We start from the raw sequence: 27,026 nt of genomic DNA, 5'->3' as shown, positions 1-27,026 counted from the left end.
GTTATATTCGTTAAAAAAAGTAATAATTTTCCAATTTCCAGCAAGCAAATTTTTGCAGTCAAATGAATTGTTTTTTTTCACTCATGTCATACAGCATCAATATTAAATAAAACATAATAAAAAGATTTTCTGAGTTGTTTAGTTTTAAAATTTTATATTTTTTTGTTAAAGATCATAACTCGATCAATCGATTCAGTATTTCTTTTTATTTATCAGTTGTGTACATTTAAATGTTTATAGTTATAATCAATTGGAGGGAAAATATTTTCTGCAGATCAGCTATACTATTCATAAGACTGTCGTATCATAATTGTAACGATACGAATTTATATCCAACCACCTATCGGTTAAATCACCGGTTAATTTCTTAACAACGCTACCAGAAATTTCTGTTAAAGCTTCTATGAGTTTATTAACGCCCAATGGATAACTAACCAAAACTTTTATGTACTTGTGATCGTTCATCCCTTTCTTACACAAAGGTCTTACGAATTACACGGTGTGTAAGTGTTAGTTTCCAAACTAATTCTTTCTATGGGATGGATTTTCGGTAACCGTAACTTGCTGGAATGGTATTGGCTTAATAGCAATAATTCCAAGTTAATCTTTTGAATCTCTGAACAATGCGGATGTTTTACAACAAACCAAGAAATCTTTCCATTCACGTTATTAGTTTTTACAAATGTTTAAACATTTTACGAATTGTATTCGGACTAATGTGAACGTGAATTAATAACTACTTTACTTAATTCACCACCCAATACAAACTAGCACGTTACCAAATTGATGTGTCTTTTGAAATTGTTGCCATCGGCATTCATTTTGTATACAAAGGAAAATATTTGGAACATTTATGAATAAAATAAATATATCCATATATGGGTATAAAAGAAATAAACATTAATATCTTTCACACAATTTACTTTAAAATTAATATACGAAAATAAAATGATCAGAAACTTTGTACTTTAAAACCTTCATTAAATTAAATAACATTGTTGAACCTAATAATTTTCATAATTCGCATAGGTGTTCTTTTGGTAAATAGCTTTTAGTAATAGTAAGCGTTAAATACATGTATACCTTTTGTAAAACAAATAAATAGAATAAAATTTTTCTATAAAAAATTAACAATTTAAAGTGACATTGCAATAATGTGATATGGCAGCACTATAAATGTACAAGTTTTGCATCGACTTATATTTCTGCAAGCGGTCTTTTTTTGCAGGGACGATGTTCTGAAAATAATTTTGTGAGACTTCATGAAAAATAATTAAAGATAGAGTTGTGGAGAAAAGTATAAAATATTTCTAATTATAGCAGTGTATATCGGCAAAAATGGTAAGCAAATGTTTGTGGTTTGCGTAGGTGTTGGTTAATATTCTAACCCGTAATCGATTTTTCATTCACTTCATTTTCAATGGTTTTTATACATTTTTTTTTAACACCAGTCAAAAAAAATGTCACGATACCCCAGCGACAGAAAGGTATATGTAGGTGATTTGGGCAATAGCGCCAGGAAAAACGATTTAGAATATGCGTTTGGCGCCTATGGAACTTTACGAAGTGTTTGGATTGCTCGCAACCCGCCAGGCTTTGCCTTTGTTGAATTCGAAAGCGCCCGTGATGCGGCAGATGCTGTGCGCGGTTTAGACGGACGGACAGTTTGTGGTCGCCGTGCAAGGGTAGAATTATCTACAGGAAAGTTTGCCGGTGGTGGAAGCGGTCGAGGTGGTGATCGACGTGGTATGCGGGATCGTTCGCGTAGAAACAATTCAGATGATAACAAATGCTATGAATGTGGAGGAAGAGGTCATTATGCTAGAGAATGCCGACGTCGTGATAGTCGACGAGGCAGCCGTCGCCGGTGAGTACTTGTTTATTATACCTAATGTCTGTGTTTTTTATAAATGTTTGTGGTCATATATGTATATTTCCAAATTTAAATGAATGTCCAACTAATTAACTTTTGAAGTTAAATTAATAACATGAATTAATTAAGTATTCTTTAATGAAAGGATTCAAATAAGTTTGTTTGTTGACTCTTTACTATGGTTTACTGTGATGGGCTTATATAATTTTTGGAATGTAATTAACATTTTACAGATATAATGTTAATGAGTACTAAAAACTTATCTTTCTTCAAGATTTAACTTTTGAACTCACAAATCTTTTGGAGAATCAAAATATTTTACCGAAAAGACTTAAAAATTTGGATGCATTTGTAGTGTTATGTTTGTTTCATTTCACATAAACAATAACCTTCATTGAATTAAACAAATATCTAACTTTTCATTCGGTACTTTCTTTTCTATAAACAAATATGATATATAATTATATATTCAATGTTCTTTTATTTGCCTACATATAATTTGATAAGGATTATTTGGCTGAAGCTTTCGGTTACTCAGTCACCATATAATTGTTGTTTTAAAGGTTAACTAATATCCGTTTGGGTGGTAAGGTTCAAGTTGGGCATCTAACAGGAAACGTGCTTTTTCGATGTGGTCGAGACATAGTGGTATTAGATGGTTGGGAGTTTTATATTATATTTTTGTCGGTTCTTGCGTTTCTGTTGATGCAATACAAATGTAACTATACGTTCCAGGTAGATAATTCCAAAAATTTCTTACGATTCACATAAACCACAAATGTATGACGTCTGTATGTACATATGATACTTGAAAATTCTGTCGAGATGTTACACAGCTCTACAAAAACATTTTTTTTTTGCCCTGGATATCTTAGCAAATTTTGATACTTTCAAGTGTCCAGATTACGACCTTATTCATGAAAATAATGGATGTAATCTTATTTATAAGATAATTGCATATCTAATACATTCGCAATCATTTGGATACATTTTCGGATAAATTAGATGTTATGGTGAGAAACAAAGATAGAGCTGGTCCACCAGCACCTAAAAGTGATTGAAGAAATGTATCAAGGTTTATTGATATTTTAAACTAGAATATTATAGAGGAAGAACTCATATAAGGATATAATATACATATTTTCGACATTTGTCTCTCACTTTACTTCGATGCAACCCAATTTTTCAAAACTAAACTGTTCTTTGATTTTTGTAATGTAAAATGAAAACATTGACATTGATAGTGTCAAGAATTATAAGCATAAATGTATCCAAAACCAATCGTACATCGAGGGCAATAAAATTACAAGAGACCAGTGCTATCGGTAAATAGATTTTAGAAAATATGTATATCACCCATACAGTCAAGCAAGTACCTTGTTTATTTATTTTTGTAATTAAATTTAGATAAATAACATCAATTTTTAATTTATATATTAATATTAAATAAGAAACAAGGCACTTAACTATGTGTATATGTATGAATATTTGAGGTTGTGTAAATATTCAAAGAAACGACTTCTTTCGTCATAAAACGTGCCCTTTTTATATTAGTAAACTTCAATCACACAATAGTTTAACTTTATTTAAAAATAAACTATGAGAAAAGTGTTGGTTTGTAGTTTTTTATACCTATGAACAGGGTATATTAAGTTTGTCACGAAGTTTGTAACACCCAGAAGGAAGGGCCGGAGACCCTATAAGGTACATATAGAAATGATCAGTATGTCGAGCTGAGTCGATTTAGCCATGTCCGTCTATCTGTCCGTTTATCTGTATATATGTATACGAATTTGTTCCTCAGTTTTGAAGATATCGTATCGTATATCGAAATTTTGCAAACGTCATTTTCTTTCACATTTGACAATGTGTCTTCACAGAAGTTGGCACAGATTATTTTCTAAGATAATAATGTAATATACGAAGAAATTGTTCAGATCGGTTAACTATAGCATATAGCTGCCATACAACCTGAACGATCGGAGTCAAGTTCTTGTATGGAAAACTTTCACATTTTACAAGATATATTCACGAAATTTAGTATAGATTATTTTTTAAGGCAACAATGTAATCTCCGAAGAAATTGTTCAGATCGGATTACTATAGCATATAGCTGCCATACAAACTGAATGATCGGAATCAAATGCTTGCATGGGAAACTTCCTCATTTGACGATATATCTTCACGAAATTTGTTGTGAGTTATTGTTTATAGAAATAATGTAATATTAGAATAAATTGTTCAGATCGGCTCACTATAGCATATATGTAGCTACCATTCAAACCGAACGATCGGAGTCAAGGGCTTGTATGGAAAACTTTCGCATTTGACATGGTATCTTCACGAAATTTGGCATGAATTGCCGCTTAAGGTAACAATATAATCCAAAAACATTGTTCACAACGGATTACTATAGCATATAGCTTCCATACAAACTGAACACATAGTTACTAACAGAAATGCACATGTGAAGGGTATTTAGCTTCGGTGCAACCGAAGTTAACGTTTTTTGTTGTTTTAATATCCAGAGGTTTGTTCCTCTGTTATGTGATTGTTTATAAAATTATAATGTTGGCATATAATATCCCTGAAGTAATTTCGAAGAATGGTGCCGCGTTGACAGTCCTTGGCCGGTTAGTAATCGGGGGTCTACTCCTGTTATTTAGACCCGGATATCATGAGAACATTTACAACTAGAACGGTGTCCATTAATTGTGATAAATGTAGTCTACTAAGTCTACGTTGTTTTCAAAATTGAAGGTGACTAATATCAAGAAGTAAAGTAGTTTTCACCTTAATAGCTAAAATTAAGAGATGTAAACAGTTTTTAACTTTTACTATGTTCGGGTTCTTATGCATTTTTTTACAACTACAACAGTGAAAATATGAGGTATATGTATGCTATAGGAAAATAAAATAAAATCAATTATATTAACTTTCGTAGTGTTTTCTGATTTCGGAAATACGCTGTAATTACTAAAGTAATTAATAAGTTTGTGGTCAAAATAATAATATATCAATTTCGCGGTCATCTAATATATTTACTTACCGATAATTGTGAATACATAGTGCTTGTGAATCGTGAATGACTTACGAAAAAGTCGCTAGGAGTGCTGTGATCGCAATGGCGCAAACACACGTGTTTTCCACGAGTGTCGCTTATTCTTTCATTTTGAATTTTCGTCGGTGTCGTTCGGAGTGAAATTTACTGGGGTAAAAATTGAAGAATATAAAGCGTTTTAAATTAGTGGAAACATTTTTGTTACATGGACTGATATATCGCAGTAAAAAATGTTTGTTTTATATGAAACGCCGGCGGGTTACGCAATTTTTAAGTTATTAGATGAAAAGAAACTTTCCGAAGTGGATAACCTATATCTGGAGTTTCAAACGCCTGAAAAAGCCAATAAATTGCTGAAATTGAAACATTTTGAAAAATTCAATGATACCACAGAAGCATTGGCAGCGGCCACGGCTGCAGTGGAGGGCAAAATGTCTAAACCACTTAAAAAGACATTGAAAAAATTATTCAGCGACGAAGTACAATCATCTTTATTGGTCGCAGATGCTAAATTGGGTAATGCCATCAAAGATAAATTAGCTGTGCCATGTGTCTATAATACTGGTGTGCAAGAATTAATGCGATGCATACGTCAACAGGCTGATAGTTTGCTGAGCGGCCTACCAAAACGCGAGATGACAGCTATGGCACTAGGCTTAGCGCACTCCTTGTCTCGCTATAAATTGAAGTTTTCACCTGATAAAATCGACACAATGATTGTGCAAGCTCAATGTCTACTCGATGATTTGGATAAGGAGCTAAATAATTATATGATGCGTGCACGTGAATGGTATGGTTGGCATTTTCCAGAACTTGGAAAGCTTATTACTGACAATATTGCATTTGTGAAAACTATTAAGTTAGTAGGCACTCGCGAAAATATGGCTCATACTGACCTTTCTGACATTCTACCAGAGGAAGTAGAAGAGAAGGTAAAGGAAGCTGCTGAAATTTCTATGGGAACTGAAATCTCTGAAGAAGATATTATGAATATACAATGCCTGTGCGATGAAATTCTTTCGATTAATGAATATAGAACGCATCTATACGATTACTTGAAGACGCGCATGATGGCTATGGCACCTAATTTAACAGTGCTTGTTGGTGAAACTGTAGGAGCACGTTTAATCGCACACGCTGGATCGCTCATTAATCTGGCGAAACATCCATCTTCCACTGTACAAATTTTGGGTGCGGAAAAAGCGTTATTCCGTGCGCTGAAAACTAAAAAAGATACACCAAAATACGGTTTAATTTTCCATGCTCAACTGGTGGGACAGGCCAGTTTAAAAAACAAAGGTAAAATGTCTAGATCACTTGCTGCGAAGGCATCACTGGCCACACGCGTTGACGCTTTTGGGGAAGAGGCAAGTTGTGAACTTGGAGCGACACATAAAGTAAAACTGGAAGCTCGCCTCCGATTACTGGAAGAAGGCAACATTCGAAAATTGTCGGGAACTGGAAAAGCTAAAGCTAAATTCGAAAAATACCAAGCCAAGAGGTATTATTTATACGGCATTACATTTTGTAAAATAATTTTGGCACTTTAATGATGATATCAAAAAGGTTTCGCATGTATCTGATCACATGAAATGACGATAAACCTTGGCTGTCTGATGGTGCAACTGAATTATTTTGCAAATATGTTTTTTTTTTGTTAAATGGACATCTTTTTTAATGTATGTATGGTTTTATTTTTATTTTTAGCGAGGTGTTTACTTATCAACCTGAAGCTGATAGCACATTGTCAGTCAAAAAGCGTAAGCATTCGGAATCATCCCCTGCTGAAGTCAAAGATGAATCAATAGCAGAAGCTGAACAGGTGGCTAAGGATGAAGAAGCGTCTGGGGTAGAAAAGAAAAAGAAAAAGAAGAAGAAGAATAAAAGTCAAGATCAAGAGCAAACAGAGGCTCCACCTGCAAAAAAGAAAGCTAAAACTAAGGAGCCGGACTCTGATTAGCTTTAATGGTCGTAGTGTTAATTTTAGGTTAAAAATTTAGATGTACAAAGTGTTTGTTTATAAGCATACATTAAGGCTCGTTCACAACAAATGTTTCTTTCGAAAACATTTGTATCTTAACGCTCCCTTCATACCCGTACACCTGGTATATAAGTACCTATAATAATGATATTGATGAGTAATTATAGATGTACAATAAAATGTATTTTACTTGTTTTTTTTTTTAAACAAAGCAGCGGTAGTTTGGTGAATTTTTTTATAGAGTAAATACTTTGTAGAATCCCGACTATTATTCTCTGATTTTAAGTTATGCGTGCATATTAATAATATTTAGAGAATTTATATTTCCCAAAAGATATTCTACCATTTTTTGAGAGCAGTAAATGAAGCTATTAGAAGTTGACCTTTAAGTTAAGGAGTAACTGAATAGTAAATTTTACTAATTGGAGCAGTAATAATAGGTTGTCAAAAAAGTCGTGCGGTATTTTCGCTAGTTGGGATTGAAAGCGCGTAGTTCTAGTTTTATTCGTCGCATCGTCATGCTATACCTTTTTGGAAATCTCATTTCACGCGCTAACATGTGTTTGATTGTCGTTTCTTTTAAGTCGTTCGTGAGTTATAGCGTCGCAAACATGGAGCAAAATAAAGAGAAAATACGGCATATTTTACAGTGCTACTACCATAAAGGCAAAAATGCATCTCAAGCCGCCAATAAAATTTGTGCAGTTTATGGACCCGATACAGTTTCCATTTCCACCGCACAACGATGGTTTCAACGTTTTCGTTCTGGTGTAGAGGTGGTCGAAGATGCGCCACGCTCCGGAAGGCCTGTCGTCGAAAATTGCGATAAAATCGCTGAATTGGTCGAAAGAGACCGGCATAGTAGCAGCCGTAGCATCAGTCAAGAACTGGGCATGAGTCATCAAAAATTCATTTCAATAACAAAAAAAAATTCAATAAAAAAAAAAAATTAATAAAAAAAAAATTCAATAAAAAAAAAATTCAATAAAAATACCGCAAGACTTTTTTGACACAGATTAAAATAACTAAACTCAGTGTGATTGCGGCTTTCACCGGGGCTGAAAAGTGTGGAATTGTAGATTTAATAGGCCTGTTATGCAGAATCTTTTGATGAAAAAAACCCATCACAAACCTGCTTAAATGCTCTATTTCTGTTTCCGATGTTTCACCAGGATCTTTAAGAGAATGGGATCCAAGGAGTTTTAACTTTGTTTTGACATATGCGGGGCATTCGAGAAGTAATCTTACCGCGGTCGTACGGTGTCCAGTTAGAACTTCGACAACCATTAAAAAGTAGACTTACCCCGAGTTAGAAGTACCTTGCAATGCCAGTAGTTGACCAATGCAAAGGTGAGCTGGTCTGATACCCAACAGTAGTGAATCGCAAGAATCTGACGAAGATCTACCCATTTCCATTCTGCAATTAGTGGGGCTGAAGAACCTGTCTTAACAAGTTTATCAGCCTCGAGCCTAAAGATAAACTGATTGAACTAATGTTGTAGTAGTAGCGGCAAAAATATCCCTGAAATAGTAGCCTGCTAAAAATCCATGTTCGCTCAGGTTGCGTAGAATATTTGAAATATTCATTTAAAGCTTTGGACTATCGATTTATTTTTTTTTTTTTATATTTCACATTATGTATGTATATCCCTCAAAGAAAGATAAATCGATGCCATCTATTTTTATTTCCGAAAGATAGTAGGCGGATTAAATCATAATACTCTAAGCGAAAGATAATTATATTCGTTATATATGGTAATTATATGTAATTACTAATGTAACTTAATAAACGGTGATATTGACATAAGTAGTTCAGCAAAACAAGAGACAGCGGCTGCGCTTTGGAGGTTTTCGATTCAGTATCCGCCGATGGAAGCAGACGAAGAAGAAGACATCCTCTCCGTTGGAGAGATCAGGTGGAGAAGGAATTGGTGTCTATGCCAGTAAAGCAGAAGAAGAAGAATGTGACTTAGTCTACGTACCTTGGCCACTTCTCTATCCCTAACTGTATGGGTTAAGATAGAAATAATAAATTCATGACTGTCATATTGGCCGATAGAGTTAGATTAAAAATTCATTTTACAACTTTTTTCATTTATTTGCCTTACTATTTACGACGTTACAAAATACATACTACATGCAGTCTCGTTGCCGAGAAAGCTAAAATTTTAGACAATTTGTAACACGCCTTTTTGCGGTAATTACATGCATATGTATCAAGTTTCATAAAACAGTTAAAAAAAACGCGAAGTTAAAGGATCGCCTCAGTGTGAAATATTCGAAAATCGATTTTTTTGCTGCATCATCAATAGTATACACTGTAATAAACATTCTCTAAAATTTTGAAATTGAAATTCAAATTATTACGGTCGCTACAGCGTTTCTTGTAGGAAGGGAACAGTGTGAGGAACGAAAGAAAGAACTCTTCATAGCGCGATAGCAACTTTCCTACCTTTTTTTACGTGTAATTTCAACAATTTATTTAACTATTATACACCCAATAAAAAACATAAGAAAAATCATCTTATATTCGTCATGAATGTATTTATTTATAAAAAACGGGACTGATTAGTTAATTTGAACATTAAAACAAATCGCTAAAATCAATAATTTTTCGGAGGGTTACACTGAGATGATCCCTTATGTAGTTCCACCATTGGAGTTTTTGTTTTTTTTTTATAGACTATTGCTTTACTGCTATTTTCGATAAATCATAATTTAATTAAAAGCAAAATTATTTTTATTTCTTATTAACTTATTTTGGGATATATTATATAATTTCAGAAGCAATTCACGGAGTCGATCTCGCAGTGCTTCTCGCAATCACAGATCACGTTCGCGAAGTGCTGCTTCGGCAAGCCGATCGCGCAGTCGGAGCCGTTCAGTTTCGGCGAATAAAAGTTCACGCAAATCACGAGATGTCGCCTACAATAGTAAGTCACGTGAGAATGGTCGCAGCACGACAGAGAATGGTAGCACATACCATCGGTATAGTGAGGATGAACGTAATGGTGGCACCGGCGGTGCCTCACCATCGCCAAAACGGCGTTACGATGACTCCGTATCACCGTCACCAAGGCGTAACATACCGACAAAACGTAATCGACGAGGCGATTCGACACCATCACGATCTAGCTCGCGCAGAGATTAGCAGACATCAGTTGTGGCAGTAACAGTAAAAACAATTAATAGGCATTGAGCAGCATACACACAAGCTCGGTCGCAGTGCATGAATATAAAGTTTTACTCCTCTCCTTCATTTCAATCAAATCGCTATTAAAATCCAAATAGTTACAAAACGAATTCCTAAAATTCGATTATTATGCAGTGTGTCGTTTTAAGTAGACGAAGAGTGTTTAAACTTTTTATGAATAACTTGTAAACTGAAAAGACTTCTGAGATTACATTAAATGGATAAATTCATTCATTTATTGTTATGGAGACATAAATTAATGTATTTACCACAAATGACCAACAATAACAAAGTCTGAAAACATCTAAAAACAGCGAAAAAACAAAAGAGTTCACACAACATACATACATACATACTACATACGTTTGTATTTTTTTATTTTAATATTTTATAAGCTACTCAATTTAAGCAGTAGATTTATTGAATAGGTTAAACTAAATTTAAGCTCATTTCGATTGAATGCACATTAGAGCCGAAACGAACGCTACCACTGTTTACTACAAACATACAAACATGTTATGCGCCAAATATTTCATAATTGCATTTTGTACAAAAATTGATTTGTCATAATTTCGCCTAAAATCTTCAATAAAAGCTGCACAAATTGGTTGCTAAAAAGTGCAAGAGTACAATTTACAAACCACGAGTTTTTTGTTTAAATCCTTTATACGATATTGGTAAATTATTGAGAAAGTATCTAAATTTCGGTTCAATAAAGTATGAGCATTATTTAGCCAACACTAAATTGCATAACTGGCTAATCTACACTGTTGCGTCGACAGCTAATTTCCGCTAAAACAAAAAAGTCAGTAAAAGGAAAGCTAAAAAATAAATAACAATTAAGTCAAGGTAAATAAAATACGTAGTCAATTTAAATTCATAAAAAGAGCTTACAATTTAATTTTCGCACTATAAGTTTTTATTATATTTTCTTTAATTTTATTAGCGTTACATTTCACGACACAATCACTTAATACAGCGTAAATATTTCAAATATATATATTTTGTTCAATTATGCCAATAACTTGCTTAAACAAATAGCTTTCATCTGCGGCGAATTGTTTATACAAATATAGAGTTATTTCCAATATCATCAACAATGCTAATAAATGTAGTATATGTTAGCAAACATTTGGAATAAGAAAAATGTATTTTATTTTTAACTACTCAGAACAACAAATAAAATTTTTTGGTGTTCTAATAAATTTAAATTAGTGATTTACATATAGAAGATTTTTTTCAATTTTCAGAAATTCTTGCCATTCATACATTTAGTATACCAACTGATAACTTTTGATACTGAGGTTTTTTCTATGGCCAGACAAACTTTTTGCGTGGTAAGCAACTAGCTACCGAACACACACTAATTAACATAAAGAGATCAAACTTCGCACGAACATAAAAAGGTTTCCCCAATCTGAAAACATTTGTTTATCGTTTCGATTTGACCAGTTCGAGCCAAATTTGATAAGATGGTTTTTGCACGTATTTTGACATTCCAGAATCGACAGCTCTTAGAAATGCCATTTATTATTTTTATACTCTTGCCATATATTGCTACAGAGTATAATAGTTTTGTTCACCTAACGTTTGTACATCACATCACATAAAGCTAATCGGGATAGATATAGGGTTATACATATATAAATAAACGGACGGACGATCCGTGCAAGCTGTAACTTGATTGTAAATATTGAGATATCTTGTTGAAACTTGGTATGCGCCTTCCCTGGCAAAAACAAGAACGAGTTCAAAGATGGGCGTAATAGGACCACGGCTAGGCCCACAAAATGCCATTAACCGAAAACCTATAAAGTGACATAACTAAGCACTAATTTGAGATATAAAACTGTAATTTGGCACAGTGGACCGCAGTAGCAAATGACATCTGCGGGCAAAAAAATTTGAAAAAGGGCTTGGCGCCGCCTTCTTAAAACTTTTTCGGCCGATGAATGAATTATAGTAGTGGTTGACGTTTTAGATCTTAGGGTATGTATTTCCCTGACTTTGATTCCTGCAAGTTGCAAGAGTATAAAATGTTTTTTTTACTTGTTATGATTTTTTCATATTATTATAAAAACTATTTATTTATTATAAAACTTTTTATAATTTCATCATCCACATGTGCTTCTTAATTATTTTTACCCAGTTACTAACTTAAGCAAAAAATGTTAAAAACATCTATGGCGGCCTGGCAGACAAAAGTCCTGGATATCGTTTTGTCAGACGTACATATGATAGCCCAGATTGTAGGCATCTCATAAGACCCTGCATGAAATACTTATTTGTCGCATTTGCTCACTTCATAATACAAGCTCAATCGTGAGAGCACCTCACAACAGCGACGAAGCTTGGATCCAAGGATACATGATACAGTTCACTCCGCAATCTTGATTCGAAGATGACCTATTAGGCGAAAAAGTAATGACCATCGTTTTCTGGAATTCCTAATATTGATTTATTAGGTAAATTCGACGCAGAATCGCAAAAAACACCCTATTTGACGATAAAAAGTGTATTTGCATCTTGATAACGCACCGTTTCGAAATTGGTAGGCTCCGAGCCGTTGCACCGCCATTCCACTTCTTTCCAAACTTTCCAGCATCGCCGCGTTACTATTGCAACGATTACGCAGACCCTTTTTTGCTGTCAAAGAGTTAGTTGATTGTAATCAAATCATCGAAAGGAAGTGCACGACACGTATTGTTTCAACGGGTTTGTACCATACGATGAGAGGCGTTAGATTAATCAATTTATGCAAAGTCATGTCAATAGTCATGCAAAGAGGTGGTTAGCGTAAATAATTCGTTTGTCGGGGTCGGTACTGGATAAGTTCCTGTTACACTATCCAAAACGAAGTTGCACAATGGTTACCGTAGATTCGCCAGGCACCTCTCCAAGAATGCCATTCATTGGAAGGGATCCAGAGAAGGTGTTAATAGCCCCAATGTGAAGGGCTTTCAGTGCATGTCTGTAGTTTGTTGGGTAAATTGTGCAATATCTTCATTTTTCCTCCCTCGTGTATATGGTATAGTATGATTCCCTTATTTGCAGTTATTTATTCTAGCAGTGAGATCCCTGTTCGAAGTCACTTACTACAGGCCGCTGACCTTGATAAGATACATCACAGCTTTTGAAGTTTGATGTATTGGAAAAATTTAGTTAAATTCCAAAAATCCTTTCTCTTCTGAAGACCAGTGATTCAGAGTTGAATATGGGTTGAACGCGTCATCTATTCAAAAACGTACATCACTTTGCCTAGAACATCACCGTAGTAATGATAGTCGAACGTAAAGAGATTCGATTTGATAGATACAGAAAGATTATAAGAGAAACCTTCGAATAACATTAGAGGCATTAATATGGAAAACCTACGATAATGGATTTTATCAGTGAGTTAGTTAACAATATTGTGTGTAGTCCATATTTAAGGAGTTTTTACAAACCAAAAAGCTTTGCGGGCGATGAGTGTCACATTGCTCTTTTGCCAAGACAAAGCTCCGACTCATAAAGTTTGGGATACATCCGATAAATGGAAGGTATTGCGCTATGAACTAGACCTTCACACACCATTGTGTTAACCAGATTTTGCACTTCAATCTAAAAAAGTGATTCTCTGAAAAATATTTCCCTTAAATGAAAAGATCAAGTTGCAAATAAAAAATTATTCTTAAGGTCTTGAAGCTTCGACTGGTATTCAAATGTTGGACATTAAATGAGTTATTTTACATGCAGATTATGCCGTGGAATAAGCGATTTTTTCATTAAAAAATCTATACACCCAGAATCGGGTATATTAAGTTTACCATGAAGTTAGTAACACTCAATGACGGAATGCCAGCCCGGACGACCGTCTGTATATACGTGAACTAGTCAATAAAAGATTATTGATCGGAATTGCCGATACTGGACCATTGTAGCTGCCATACAAACAGAACGATCGCGAAATTTGGCATAAATTACTGTGCAAAGCAACGTTTCAATACCGCAATACATTTTCACTACGTATAATACTAACATGGAAATATTGCTATCTAACTCTAGACGAAATCTGAATTGAATCAAAACGAGTTACAAATGTTTGTCTTTTAAAAGACAAAGTATTTATAGAACAAACTTTCGGGATTTTTAAGAAACAGTTTAAAATTTTAAATTATATTGAAGCTTCGAGCATTAATGTACATCTAATGTAATACTCGCTTGCGCTATCTTACACAATTTTATCATAAATAAGGGAGGTTATTCTGAACATATTAACGATACAATAACACATGCCGATATGGAAACCAACAATGAAATCGAAGGAATTCAAGATGCCCCCATTCGCCGTGTTGATTCAGATGATATCAATGGAATCGATAGAAGAAACTATTTTACCACTCTGTTTTCATCATAAAAAATTTACTTTACCTCACCTTCCTTTATTTGAATAATTTTTTTATTACTTTTTCTGATGGACTTCATTTTAATTTTTATTGTTTTCATTTACATTTTTAACTTCGGTCACAACTTTCTTCCACAATACATTTTTTTTCCTTCTACCCGATTTAAACTCGTCCTCCATATTCAACCGTACTCTTAGCAATAACTGTGTCTCCGCATTACTGAGATTTTCACTAAAAATTTAAAAATAATAATTTATACAATTATTATTAACATAATTGAACTAAATTTCAATACAAAAATTAAAGTAAAACAGTTTTGCACTTACTTTTCGTCAGACATCGTAGTTAAATGCAGTAAACAATTTTTTGATAGAAATTATGTATGACAGTTGATAGAAGTGTTGCTTTTTTGAACGCTTGATTATTGCAGTGTTGCAATATTGCATTTCCGAACGTTCTGTTTGTTATGCAATCGTCATGATGCGCGTCATGATGCATTTACGAGCATAGCCTTACTGTGCAAAGCAACGTTTCAATACCGCAATACATTTTCACTATACTACATCATATAGCTATCATACAATCTGAACGATCAAAACGAGTTTTTTGTAAGGAAAACTTTTTTTTTTTGATTTATGAAGGGTATTTTAAATTCGGTTGTATCGAAGTCAAAACGTCAAAAACTCATTATTTCTTTGCTAGGTCAAAGTGTTTCCAGCCCATGCAGTATGTAAGTGGATGCTAATGACCATCTCCAACTGACTTCAAAAACCAGAGGCATTTGTTTTTTCTTGATAGCTTCAATATAGTATTTTATATAATTGATAATACACAAAAGAGTTTAGCTACATTTTTCTTTCTTTCTTCAACACTTTGTAATTGCACTTGAGTGGCATCAAAATAAACAAAAACATGAACATATTTCAGAATAATTAAATTTTATTGTATTTTTTAAACGATAGTACGTATGCAAATATTTAAAACCAGAAAGTAAGGAAGCGCTTGAAGGGTTTTTAACACTTTAGCATATATATTTATATATTTTGTTGTTTTAAATTACTTAAATTCGTGAGAATTTCCATAAAAATTTCAATAAATTGTATTTAATAGATTTACTTTCAGTATATTTCGCATTTTAACATAATTAAATGGACAACAAGTAAAGAAGTTCACAACTCCTGTACAAAAATAATATAAACTAAATTTAAATAAAGGCGCTCTTTGTTCTTAAATACACATATATGTATGTATATGTATATATATATATATATAGTATATAAACGCCAGTAACAAATCTCTTAAGTTTATATATATATAAAACAGCATATGTGGCAATAAACAAAACTATTAGTTATGTACTGTATGTATGAAAAATATCGACATTGTTTATTGGCCTTTAACAATATAATTTCTGCAATATCGAAAAATAATACACAGGTATTTTAAACAAAATGCATTCAATAATAATGTCAGCAAAACTATTTTGTCTTTGCAAAAGTGGGTTGCACTTTCAATTCATTCTACTTGCATACATACAATACTACCACATGGTGTTATTTTGTTTTTTTTTTTAGTTTTAATTTTCTCAGTATATCTTTTGCTTTTGTTTCACATCGTTCTTAAGTACATTAGGTATTATTGGGCGTACATCACAATTGTACGCACTGAGGTATAATTTTCGAACATTATTACATACATAAGCAATTGCCCACCCATAAGTTAATTTAATGATTTAAAATTTGTTTTTTATTTTTTTTAATTACTTTTATAGACTTATCGTCAATTGTTCGTCTATGACGATCGAGTTCTTGCTGTGTTCTATGACAAAATTATTTGCAGATAGCAGTGTGCAAGTTGTTGTTAGTTATGCGTATATATTGGCGTAAGTGTAAAAATAATAAAATACAAAAATAATAACATTAAAAAACGTAGGCGAATCCAATTCTCCGCAATAAATGGTAGTAATTATAATAAAATATCTATTATAATATTGACTTTTCATTTCTTGCTCAATAATTTCATTTCAAAAAATATTTAAATAGCACGCACTCACAAAATTAATTTCATATATGTACATACATATTAAACTTATTTAGACACAGCATTAAATAATGGACTAGTCTTAAAGCTATATAATGACAAACCATTGCAAAATTAAACACAATCGTTTAAATGGTGGAAATAAAACAAAGAAAAAAACGAAATATAAAAAAAATATGTTAAGTTTACATAAAAATCTTTGCCATTAATACTTAAACTTTCGCATGCAAGTCAACTTCGCGTTTATAAAACGACAAGCTGCAGTTAAAATGCACAACGTTACCATTAACATCTGGAAATGCATTTGTCATAGTTAATCTTTTGTAATCTTTCTTTTCTACTTCTTTTCGCTTATTGTTTTATAAAATACATTAATTTGACGTTTTTAAAAAATATTCACATGTACAAGCCCCATTTATTTTTAGTTGAAAAAATATGTATGTACGCAATATTTTGTTTGTGTATCTCTCGTAGTTATTACTCATTATTATCATTAATTAATTGTTTCATCTTTTTTCATTAGATGATAATTTTTTTGTTTATTTTTTTGTTTTAGATTTTACGCTTAAGTTAATTGCAAAGGAAAACTACAGCGTGACAACGATGTGTTCAGCAAAAACCTAAACAAATCTGAACACCTTGTAAAGTTCAAAAGTTACATTGCAGAGAGTAAAAGTAATTAAGTATAACAAGTAAATAACTATATACGTGTGTGTGTAGTAGTAGTAATCTTGCGTTAGAGCGTTATAATGCGCATGCGCAGGTAATGTTTATAATTAAGTACATATTTAGTATGTACACATATTTGCTTTATCTTTCATGTTGTGTTTTTTGATGCGATTGCAAACGGCATATACATACAGATGTATGTGTATGTTGAGCATAAGCGTTGGCGCAGGTGAACGAAATGTTTATTTGTGGTAATGCAAGGTTTGACTGCCTTTCGATATTTATAAACGTAAAATGCATATTACTTGCTATTTCTCTACTCTTATGCATATGTAAACTTTTGAGTTATAAGCGTTGGCTGTTATGCTTGTTGTTATTTGTTATTAGCGCTATCACTAGTCTTAGGCAAAAGTGGTGTAGTAGCGACATTCTCGCGATCGCCATTATGTTCTGATTGATCGTTAACTGGATCCGATGTCACTTGGCTGCTTAATGAGCCCACATCTAAAACTTCACCACTACTACTGCTGTGCATATTGTGCGGCGGCGGTGCATTACTATGACTTTGTAATGATATGTCCTGTAAGTAAAATATATTTTCATTAATTCATGTTTATTTAATTGCCAGTGAAATATTTCAAATACTCACATTTAATGACGGTGAAGCTGTATTGCTGCCAGTTACAGCTATTTTATGATTGACATGCGCCCTAATTTCATCCTCGTTCACAGAGTGTAATAACTGTAAAAGAGTGGTTTGTTTATATTAAGTGGTCAATTTAAAGAAATTTTGTATAATTCGAAATCACAATGAGTTAATTAAAAAGAAGGAAAACATTTAACATCGGTTTCACTGAAGCTATGATAAATAATTGTTCTAGTGCTTCAAATAAAAAAATTTGTTCGGAGATCGTAGAGTTGCCTTGGACAATGATCTGTTTCAAATTTCGTTAAATAATAAATAAAAAGTTTTGCATAGGTCAGTTTGTTTGGCCAATATCGGTGGTTCAGACAAATGAGCAGGCTCTTGGGTAGAAAAGAAAGTGTGCAAATCAAACATATATCTCAAACTAAGGGACTAGTTCACGTGATGGCAGATAGACAGTTTAGGATATAAAAAAAGAAATTCAGTACTTTTAGGCACGCCCTGTCATGATTTTCTCTAGACCGAGAGGTGTAGTTCACTACAACAGCTGTTTTTTTTTATGGTAGCGGTAAAACTAGCCCTGTTTAGTGATTAGAAAACATAGGTTCGTCTTATATTATTCAACAGTATGTCCATGAATGGGATAATTAGAAAATCATAATGAATTAGCTTGACGGACAACGTTCGCTTTTTGGTATCAAATTTGTTAAAATAGCGAATTAGCTTACCCAAGGATGCAATAGTTACTTTGGTTATATGAAGTATAATAAACCAGCTGCTCTTGTATTTACGTAACATTTTTTATTTTATTTACTTTCAAAACCTAATCGTTACGGTAACTCGTGTCTAAGTAATTGAAAGTGCTCTGATTTATATCAGGACAGCGATCTACAAAAATATTTGGAAAACGGCGCACTGATTTAGTGTATACAAATATTTTTGGAGAATAAAAACGGAGCAAATAAAAACCATTTTGTAATAGCAAATAATAAATTTTAGTGGATTCTAAACATTCGGCTGAAAATTGTGAATTGTATTTGATATTTAATTTGTGTATTTCAAACCTTAATAATGTACTATATTTAAAATATACGCATCTACGCATATGCAAATACGAAATATAAATCTTTTATGCTTACCCTTTCGACTTCATCATCAGTAATTTCACTATTCAGCTCAATACCACTCTTGCGGGTCTTTTCTAAAAGTGTAGCTTTCTTGGCAGTTAAGTAAAGGCTACGTTTTATTGCGATGTATACGACATCATTGACGGCACGCACCGAATAGTCAGGTATAAATGTTTGGCGAATCTTCGAATCCATATTCAATGACTGAATGGAACCACGCATTTGTTGACTGGGTGAATCTTTGAAAAAATGGAAAACATTGACATGAATATCTAATGCAATTGATAACTAATCACTTTAAAGCTACTAACCAACAACGACATTAGGTTGAAGGGCTGCAGTACCGAAGTATGTAAATGCGCCACTTTCGAAAAGTAAATTCTCTTTGCCGACAGTTACTTCAACACGACCTTCTAAAATAAGTACGAAGAAGTCCACGGCTTTACCTTGTTGGTAAATGAACAAACGAGGATCATCCTTATTTTTACCCTTGCACTTAATGGCATGAATAATGTCTTGATTAAGTAGGCGGCGTAAGATGTTTTCAGAAACAAGTTCCTTTTTAAAGGCATCGACAGCTGCAGAATTTAAAAAGGATTAACACATAACATAATGACAATTGAAAGTTTTGATGCTTATTTTAAGATTATCTTAGCATACATACATGTACTTAAGTACTGGAAAGTGGCCAGGGTGAGTTGAGGTGAAATTCGTATCTTCTGATTTTCGCGACGTTCGGCGAATGCGGAGAAGTCTTGCTTTTTACTACGATTGCGACGCACCTTTGTACGATTATCGATATACACGTCAGTTTCATCAACAATTTCAGCTTGAATCAATTCTTCAATAACATCTTCAAGCGTCACAAGACCAATCGTTTCATAGAATGGATCACCATCACCCTCGTTGTTAACACGATGTACAAATGCAATGTGACCGATGGTACCATCTTTGAATTGATTAAACATAAGATCGAGCGTCATATCCTCAAAAACAAAGTGAACTGGATTCTGATAGAATTCGCACAACGTACGTAACGGTGTATTATCATCGGTATCGACAAATGCCAAATCTTTGATATACAATAAAGTAACGATATTTTTCTTATCGCCATCATATACGGGAATACGTGAGTATCCTGACTTCATTATTTCCGATACGGTTGAAAAGTCGAGCAGAGCGTCAAGCGATAGCATGAAAGCATCATCGATGTGAGTCATCACATCAGCAACAGTCTTTTTACGCAACTCCAAAGCACCCGAAATAATGTTGACTTCATTTTTATCCAAATCATTTGTACCTGTTGTGACCTATTGAACGAAAGGTAAATATTATTTTATTGCATTCTTTATCTCAGTACCGTATTCCCAGTTACCAACCTTCACTAATTCCTTTAGGCGTTCACGATTGTAAACATTGCCGATTTCTTCACCCAATGCCCAATCCAACATTTTCGAAATCGGATATGACATGGGGAATGTGAGCACCATAACAACTTTTGTAATGCCAATCGTCTTAGCACCAATGGCCAAACCGTGTCGCGAACAAACAGCCTATAATGACATAAGTAATGGTAATTTAATTAGATCTATGAAGCGACATTTAAATTCAGTAAATTAAATGGATTTACCTGAGGCGTAATTTCACCAAATATAACGATGGCAAGCGTGGAAACAATAACAGCAAAAAGACCCGAGGTTAAACCGTCCAGAAGAATTGTAAAAGTGGAGTTCACCAACACATTGCCCAAGAGAATACTACATAGTAGGAAATTACCCTGTTCTCGGACGGGCTGAATAATTCTAGCGTATTGACGTTCGCGAACTGAGCCAGTATTACACAAAATCTATTGAAAATACAAATTAGAATTATATAGTATTAAATATGCCAGATTGAAATACATGTAGTTTTTTATAAAGTAATTTCAATTATAAACACATAATTTTATTATTAGCATAGTTTGTTATTGCACATATGCATTCATACCTTTAATTCTGTACGATCGAGAGACATCAGACCCAAATTGAGACCTGAAAACAACGATGAGAAACCTAAACAGACTAAAATTATGACAATTGACAGCCAGATGGGGAGTAAATTTTCATAGGTTTTCATTTGCAGATAAACATCTCCACCTTGATGTACCATCGGTTTTGTATCCGTGGCGCTACCCTATAAAATTGTGGAAACAAATGAAATATATAATTTTATATACACCTAGTTAATTAAATACATAGTATAGTTTTGGAAAATACAATAAAGACCAAACGTTTAAAATTTGTAAATCCAATCTAAAATCATAATCAAACGATAGGCAATGTAATATATTTCGAATAAGTATTATCGTTCACAGAGTTCATTAATTAATATTTGTGTAGTTATTTATGTAAAGTTTATCTGCCTTTAAAATGTAAAATCGAATACATTTCGTATTTCAGTTTAGAAATAAAAATAAGTACAAGCGTTATTTACTTTATATTTATTTTATTTTATTTAATTATTACGCTTGTTTTTTCTCAAATCTACTATTTTGTTGATACTTCTTTTATTTTGAGCACATCCTCAAAGCTACGTGGCATGGAGCCGACAAGGTTAGTGCAAGTCGTTACTGGTATTGAATGGACACCGCTTACGCGGTTATAGCCGAGTTTCAATAGCGCGAAAGTCGTTTCTTCTTTTCGCAATCTGGCGCCAGTTCAAGATACCAAGTGCAGCCAGGTCCTTCTCTCCAACAAAGTGGAGGTTCCTCTGCTACCTCGGCGGATACTGCGTCGAATACTTTCAGAGCTGAAGTGTTTTCACCCATATGTCATGACCAACCAACATAGCTACTGTCTCCTAATTCACTGAGATATATGTATGTATCAATGTTGTCGTATAACTCCTACGTGTGCGCCAAGTGCGAGTGCGAAGACTGTTTGTTCAATGACAGAAGATATTTCATCTTCCCTCGTTCAATACCAGACAAATTTGCTTCGCTTCTTTATCCAGTCTGGAGAAAGAAGAACTAACGGCGCGGTTGTTGAGGTCAGTAATATCAGTATCATCGGCGTACGATAGAAACTGTACACTGTTATAAAATGTTGTGCCTTGTCATTCAGCTGTGCAGCTCGAATTATTCTCTCCAGCAGTGGATTGAAGAAGTCGCCTTGTCTGAAAACTCGTTTGATATCGAATGGCTCGGAGAGATCCTTCCCAATCCTAACGGAGCTTTTGGTATTGATCAAGACCGGAAGTCGCGAGCTGCTTGAACCATATGTATGTCGTTTCTGTCGTTGTCTTGCATGAGCTCACGTTTTAGTGGATAAATTTGCCATTTCGAAGTCGTCGTAAAGAATTTTTACCATAGAAGCTAAGTAAATGTACTTTCGTTTCATTTCATCAAAACACGTTATTCCAAGTTCCATGAAGAATTTGCGTTTGAGCAAATTCAAATCTCTTGCTCAAAAAGAAAACTTTTCTTGCACTTTTTCCATTTAAGCCTACTTCACGAAGTCGGTTTATAAACGTGCGACTGGTCACTGGAGCATTTAGTAAGTTCTTAAAATTATTAGACGACAAAAATGGATACAAATAAGATGAATGTAACCAAATCAAGAATAAACTTTTCACTTAAATAATTTTTTTATTCTATGCGATCTTGTCTATTTTTCAGTGAAAACTAGTAAATAACTAAATTTTTCTCCATTTTTCCAATTTATATAAGGTTTTACACCCAAACTGAAGCTTTTTTGTTGTAATGCAAAGATTTACAGTGTATTGGTGTATTACGGTACTTAATTAAATTACAGTTGACTTCAATGTGGTTAATGCGGAACGAATATAAAGAAAGCTATGAGGAAGACAGTAAATGTGTTCCATATGTCCCTATTACATTTTCCAAAACTGCATAGGTACTTTTTTTTAATAAAAGTAAAACAATAATTTATAATAAACTTTGTTTAACTCACCACATCCATTTGTGGATCATTTTTGGCACACAAATAAAATGTTTCACTGCCATTGGTCATTGCTACATCCAGTTTGGGCAGGGACATGCGATAGACAGCAGATTCGTTGGTCGACGAACCCTCTATGGGTTTATACAGCAAGGTTGCTGGTATTTGACATTTTCCACCAAATGTATTTGATGTAGCAGTAAATGTTATAACGGTATCTGGTGTAATGCCTTTACCGAAAATTCGCATTGTAAATTCGGTATCTTTAAGCACACTCGGCACGCCGCCATCGTGGTATTCAATCTCATTGTTGCTCGACTCTACGCGAAAACCGAAGATTTTCAAATCGTCACTCGACACATCACGTTCAACACGATGACTGTAAATAAAAGAAAAAATCGTAAATAAGTACATGTAACTAAGTATTTTACAAAAAAGAAATTTAATAAATCTGTGGAGTGTTTTAACTTCTGTTTTTATTATCATGTGGCAACACTAAACTATTTTTTTATATTCGGCTCTTAAAATATCGGGAAATATTTAATCAATCGGTCTGTCACTTTTGGGTACTTTTTAAAAAAACTATAATTAAGAGACTCTCCAGTAGTAGTCGAAAACTAAAACAAAATGATTTCTATGGCTGAATATGGTGGACGTTTTGTCTAGTTTTTAAATTAAGTATAAGGGCTACGGGATTTACCCATTTTTTGACACAACAGCACATTATTGTATCCTACAGATTGTCCGATATTTTAAATATATAGTCAGACGTAGGCACTGAGGCCCACATATTTGTTATCTGGGGCTTGAGAATTTATGATCCGACTTTCAACAATTTTTGGTGTAGAGATAGGACACTTTGAAGGCACTATTTGTGGAAAGATTCATTTCGCTGAAAGAATCTGATGAAATTCAAATATATGTTATATGGGAAGGAGGCATTTCACACCATAACATGAATTGGTCAAGTAGTTCCTGATGTGTTAAACACCTATTTTTTACAAGTTTAAACAAGAGATGCCACTTAGTACTGTGATTCTCTCCCTTGGGTGCCAATAAACACTTGTACCAAATTTCATAAAAGATATTTCAAATTCACTTAAGTTATCGCTTGGCAGGAAAACAGTCAACTCGTCTTGTCAAAAAAGATTAAAAAGATGTGATGTTGTCCATACGGAGATGCAGAAGTGTTTTAATTAAAAAAAAAAAAAGGATTTGTATAAAAATAGCGACAATAGTTGTGTAGATCGACTATACATATATTGCTGAATTCAAAGAAGAGAACTTGTGAGAATGCTTTTGCTTATGAACAGATATCTCAAAACAGATGGAAAATGAGGAAACCTGGAGAATGTAATCCAAATATTATTAGGCAGAATAGAGGATCAGCTAAATAAAGAAAGTAATGTTTTCACAGGCACAGTAATGGGACATTGGCAGTTGGCTGAATATGTTTTTAAAAGGACCTACAATCTAACATTCATTCTCAGAGAGCAAAGAACTTTGTTTCCTCTTACTGGAGTTAATAGTAACAAGAAAACGTTAACTTCGGCTGCATCGAAGCTAATATAGCCTTCACAGGTGCATTTCTTTTAGTAATTATGTGTTCAGTTTGTATGGAAGCTATATGCTATAGTATTCCGATCTGAACAATTTTTTCGGAGATTATATTATTAACTTAAGCAGTAACCCATGCCAAATTTCGTGAAGATACCACGTCAAATGCGAAAGTTTTCCATACAAGAGTTTGGTTCCGATCGTTTGGTTTGAATGACAGTTATATGCTATAGTGAGCTGATCTGAACAAATTTCTTCCCATATTACATTATTTCTATGAACAATAACTCATACCAAATTTCGTGAAGATATATCGCCAAATGAGGAAGTTTCCTATGCAAGCATTTGAATCCGATCATTCAGTCTGTATGGCAGCTATATGCTATAGTTAACCGATCTGAACAATTTCGTCGGATATTACATTGTTGCCTTAGAAAATAATCTATACCGAATTTTGTGGATATATCTTGTCAAATGCAAAAGTTTTCCTTACCAGACTAGATTTTTACTAGATTCCGATCGTTCAGTTTGTATAGCAGCTATATGCTATAGTTAACCGATGTGGACAATTTCTTCGAATATTACATTATTATCTTAGAAAATAACCTGTGCCAACTTTTGTGAGGATACATTGTCAAATGTAAAAGTTTTCCATACAAGAACTTTATTCCGATCGTTAAGCGTTTACGAGATATTCATCGTCAAACATCAATGCATATTAGGGTGGATCAAAAAAAAAAATTTTTTTCGTTTGGTAGGTCACCTGAAAAATAGGTTCCTAGACACCTCTAAGAAAGCCTCTCCAAAAATCTATTCATAATAATTTTTTTTCATTGAGTTATAAAATTCATAAGAAATAAAAAATTTTTCCAAAAATAGTCAAATTTCAACCGTTAATATCTTTTAAACGGTTGGGTTTACGAAAAAATCATAGGAGACCATATTTAAAGCATTCAATTTCCTACAAAACCTAATTAACAAGATATTTTTTCAAGTAGTTGGAAGCGAGATATAAATTTTTCTATCTGATAATAAGAAAAAATATATGTTATATAGATAGATATAATAGAAAACCGTTAGGCGGAGGACCTTCCCGTTACAATTAAAAACTCATATTTGGAGAGGCTTTCTTAGAGGTGTCTAGGAACCTATTTTTGCGAGTACCAATTGAAAAAAAAAATGTTTTTTGAATCACCCTAAGCTATATGCTATAGTTAACGGATGTGGACAATTTCTTCGTATATTACATTATTATCTTAGAAAATAACCTGTGTCAACTTTTGTGAGGATACATTGTCAAATGTGAAAGTTTTCCAAACAAGAACTTTATTCTGATCGTTCAGTTTGTTTGGCAGCTATTATACATATGTTATAGTGGTCCGATATCGGTAGTTCCTACAAATGAGCAGCTTCTTGAAGAGAAAATGACGCTTGCAAAATTTCAAAAGGATATCTTTAAAACTGAGGGCCTAGTTCGGATATACATATATAGACAGACAGACGGACATCATTTCTATATACATATGTATATACTTTATAGGGTCTCCGACGCTTAATTCTGGGTGTTACAAACTTCGTGGCAAACTTAATATACCCTGTTCAAGGTATAAATATACTAAAATATTTTTACAGTTAAAGGAATTCGCGTATAAGCAATCAACCTTTTTTGTGGACGGCTTCACAGTCTTTTGATAATACTTTTTTTAACGAGCTTATATTTGACCGATTGGAGTAAAGTCAAAAAGTTATAATTTTAAAGCTTCACAATAAATGATCGAATATATATGTATGTACATATGTTTATGGCGAATATTATAATTTTATAACGGCGCTATAAGGGCTGTGAAAACTATTTACTTATGTACAAAATAACCTAACCTAACATTTTTGTTGGCCAAAGGAAAAATCGCCAACTACACATATTTATGTATGCATGCATTTATTTCCATATCTAGCGTTCGACCTTCTTGACTTACATTCACAGCTATATTTTTCACACGCAGAACGTTGCCTTTGACTAAATTAGAAATACTTAGTATATCCGCAGACAAATATTTTTTAAATAATTATTTGGACATCTTCCAACAGACGAAAAAACGGATGATATGGTTACGTACATACATATCTACGTATTTATATATGTATGTGTATACACGCCATAAAATACATATAGTATGTATGAAAGTATGGAACTGAGCAAATAACTGAATAAGTTTATGGCACAAGAGACGAACTTTATTTTTCTCTATTTATTTTTTTATTATTATTTTTGTAAATATAACGGTTTCGTAACTTATCGATAGAAGTAAAGATACAAAAAAATAATGGTAGCTAAAATCTAGTTTTGCATAGCAAATGTAATATACATATTCGAGAATATTTTCCTAAAATTTCAAGTTTTTCATTATTATCTGACTGTATTTGTAAGAATTTTTTAACTCAGTGTAATCGTCTCACAAAACTATAAACGCGTTTTTCACCAAACTCTATTTTCCAAGGCGGTGAGGAAAATTTCTTCGAAACTTCATCGATCCACTTGAAATTTTCACACGACTT

At 33.3% G+C, this 27,026-nt stretch overlaps 3 protein-coding genes and 1 non-coding gene across 4 annotated transcripts in view; 3 read left to right on the top strand and 1 right to left on the bottom strand.

The window, feature by feature from the left end:
* Window positions 1–1,179: 1,179 nt before the first annotated feature.
* On the top strand, window positions 1,180–10,751 carry LOC120767470 (serine/arginine-rich splicing factor 3). Its single transcript, XM_040093560.1, has 3 exons — window positions 1,180–1,341; window positions 1,452–1,867; window positions 9,700–10,751. The coding sequence occupies exons 1-3, from the start codon at window positions 1,339–1,341 to the stop codon at window positions 10,064–10,066; spliced, it is 786 nt and encodes a 261-aa protein (XP_039949494.1). The 5' UTR covers window positions 1,180–1,338; the 3' UTR covers window positions 10,067–10,751.
* Window positions 5,032–7,099, top strand: LOC120767469 (nucleolar protein 58). Its single transcript, XM_040093559.1, has 2 exons — window positions 5,032–6,435; window positions 6,642–7,099. Exons 1-2 carry the CDS (start codon window positions 5,165–5,167, stop codon window positions 6,892–6,894), a joined length of 1,524 nt encoding a protein of 507 aa, XP_039949493.1. The 5' UTR covers window positions 5,032–5,164; the 3' UTR covers window positions 6,895–7,099.
* LOC120769868 lies at window positions 6,479–6,555 on the top strand. Its single transcript, XR_005704904.1, has one exon. It is a non-coding gene; the product is annotated as a small nucleolar RNA SNORD53/SNORD92 (small nucleolar RNA).
* Window positions 10,752–16,054: 5,303 nt separating the features above from the next.
* The window catches only part of LOC120767936 (metal transporter CNNM4), a 43,010-nt gene continuing 32,038 nt past the window's right edge, over window positions 16,055–27,026 (bottom strand). Inside the window, exons 2-10 of the mRNA XM_040094302.1 lie at window positions 22,926–23,292; window positions 20,962–21,147; window positions 20,606–20,821; window positions 20,355–20,528; window positions 19,640–20,285; window positions 19,287–19,553; window positions 18,988–19,214; window positions 17,852–17,944; window positions 16,055–17,782 (exon numbers count right to left, since the gene is read on the bottom strand). Coding sequence (XP_039950236.1) covers window positions 17,576–17,782; window positions 17,852–17,944; window positions 18,988–19,214; window positions 19,287–19,553; window positions 19,640–20,285; window positions 20,355–20,528; window positions 20,606–20,821; window positions 20,962–21,147; window positions 22,926–23,292 — 2,383 coding nt within the window. The 3' untranslated portion in view covers window positions 16,055–17,575. The remainder of the gene's footprint in view (window positions 17,783–17,851; window positions 17,945–18,987; window positions 19,215–19,286; window positions 19,554–19,639; window positions 20,286–20,354; window positions 20,529–20,605; window positions 20,822–20,961; window positions 21,148–22,925; window positions 23,293–27,026) is intronic.

The sequence above is a fragment of the Bactrocera tryoni genome, chromosome 2 (assembly GCF_016617805.1).
Source record: "Bactrocera tryoni isolate S06 chromosome 2, CSIRO_BtryS06_freeze2, whole genome shotgun sequence".
NCBI classification, from domain to species: Eukaryota; Metazoa; Arthropoda; class Insecta; order Diptera; family Tephritidae; genus Bactrocera; species Bactrocera tryoni.
This window is presented reverse-complemented; position numbering and strand designations above follow the sequence as displayed.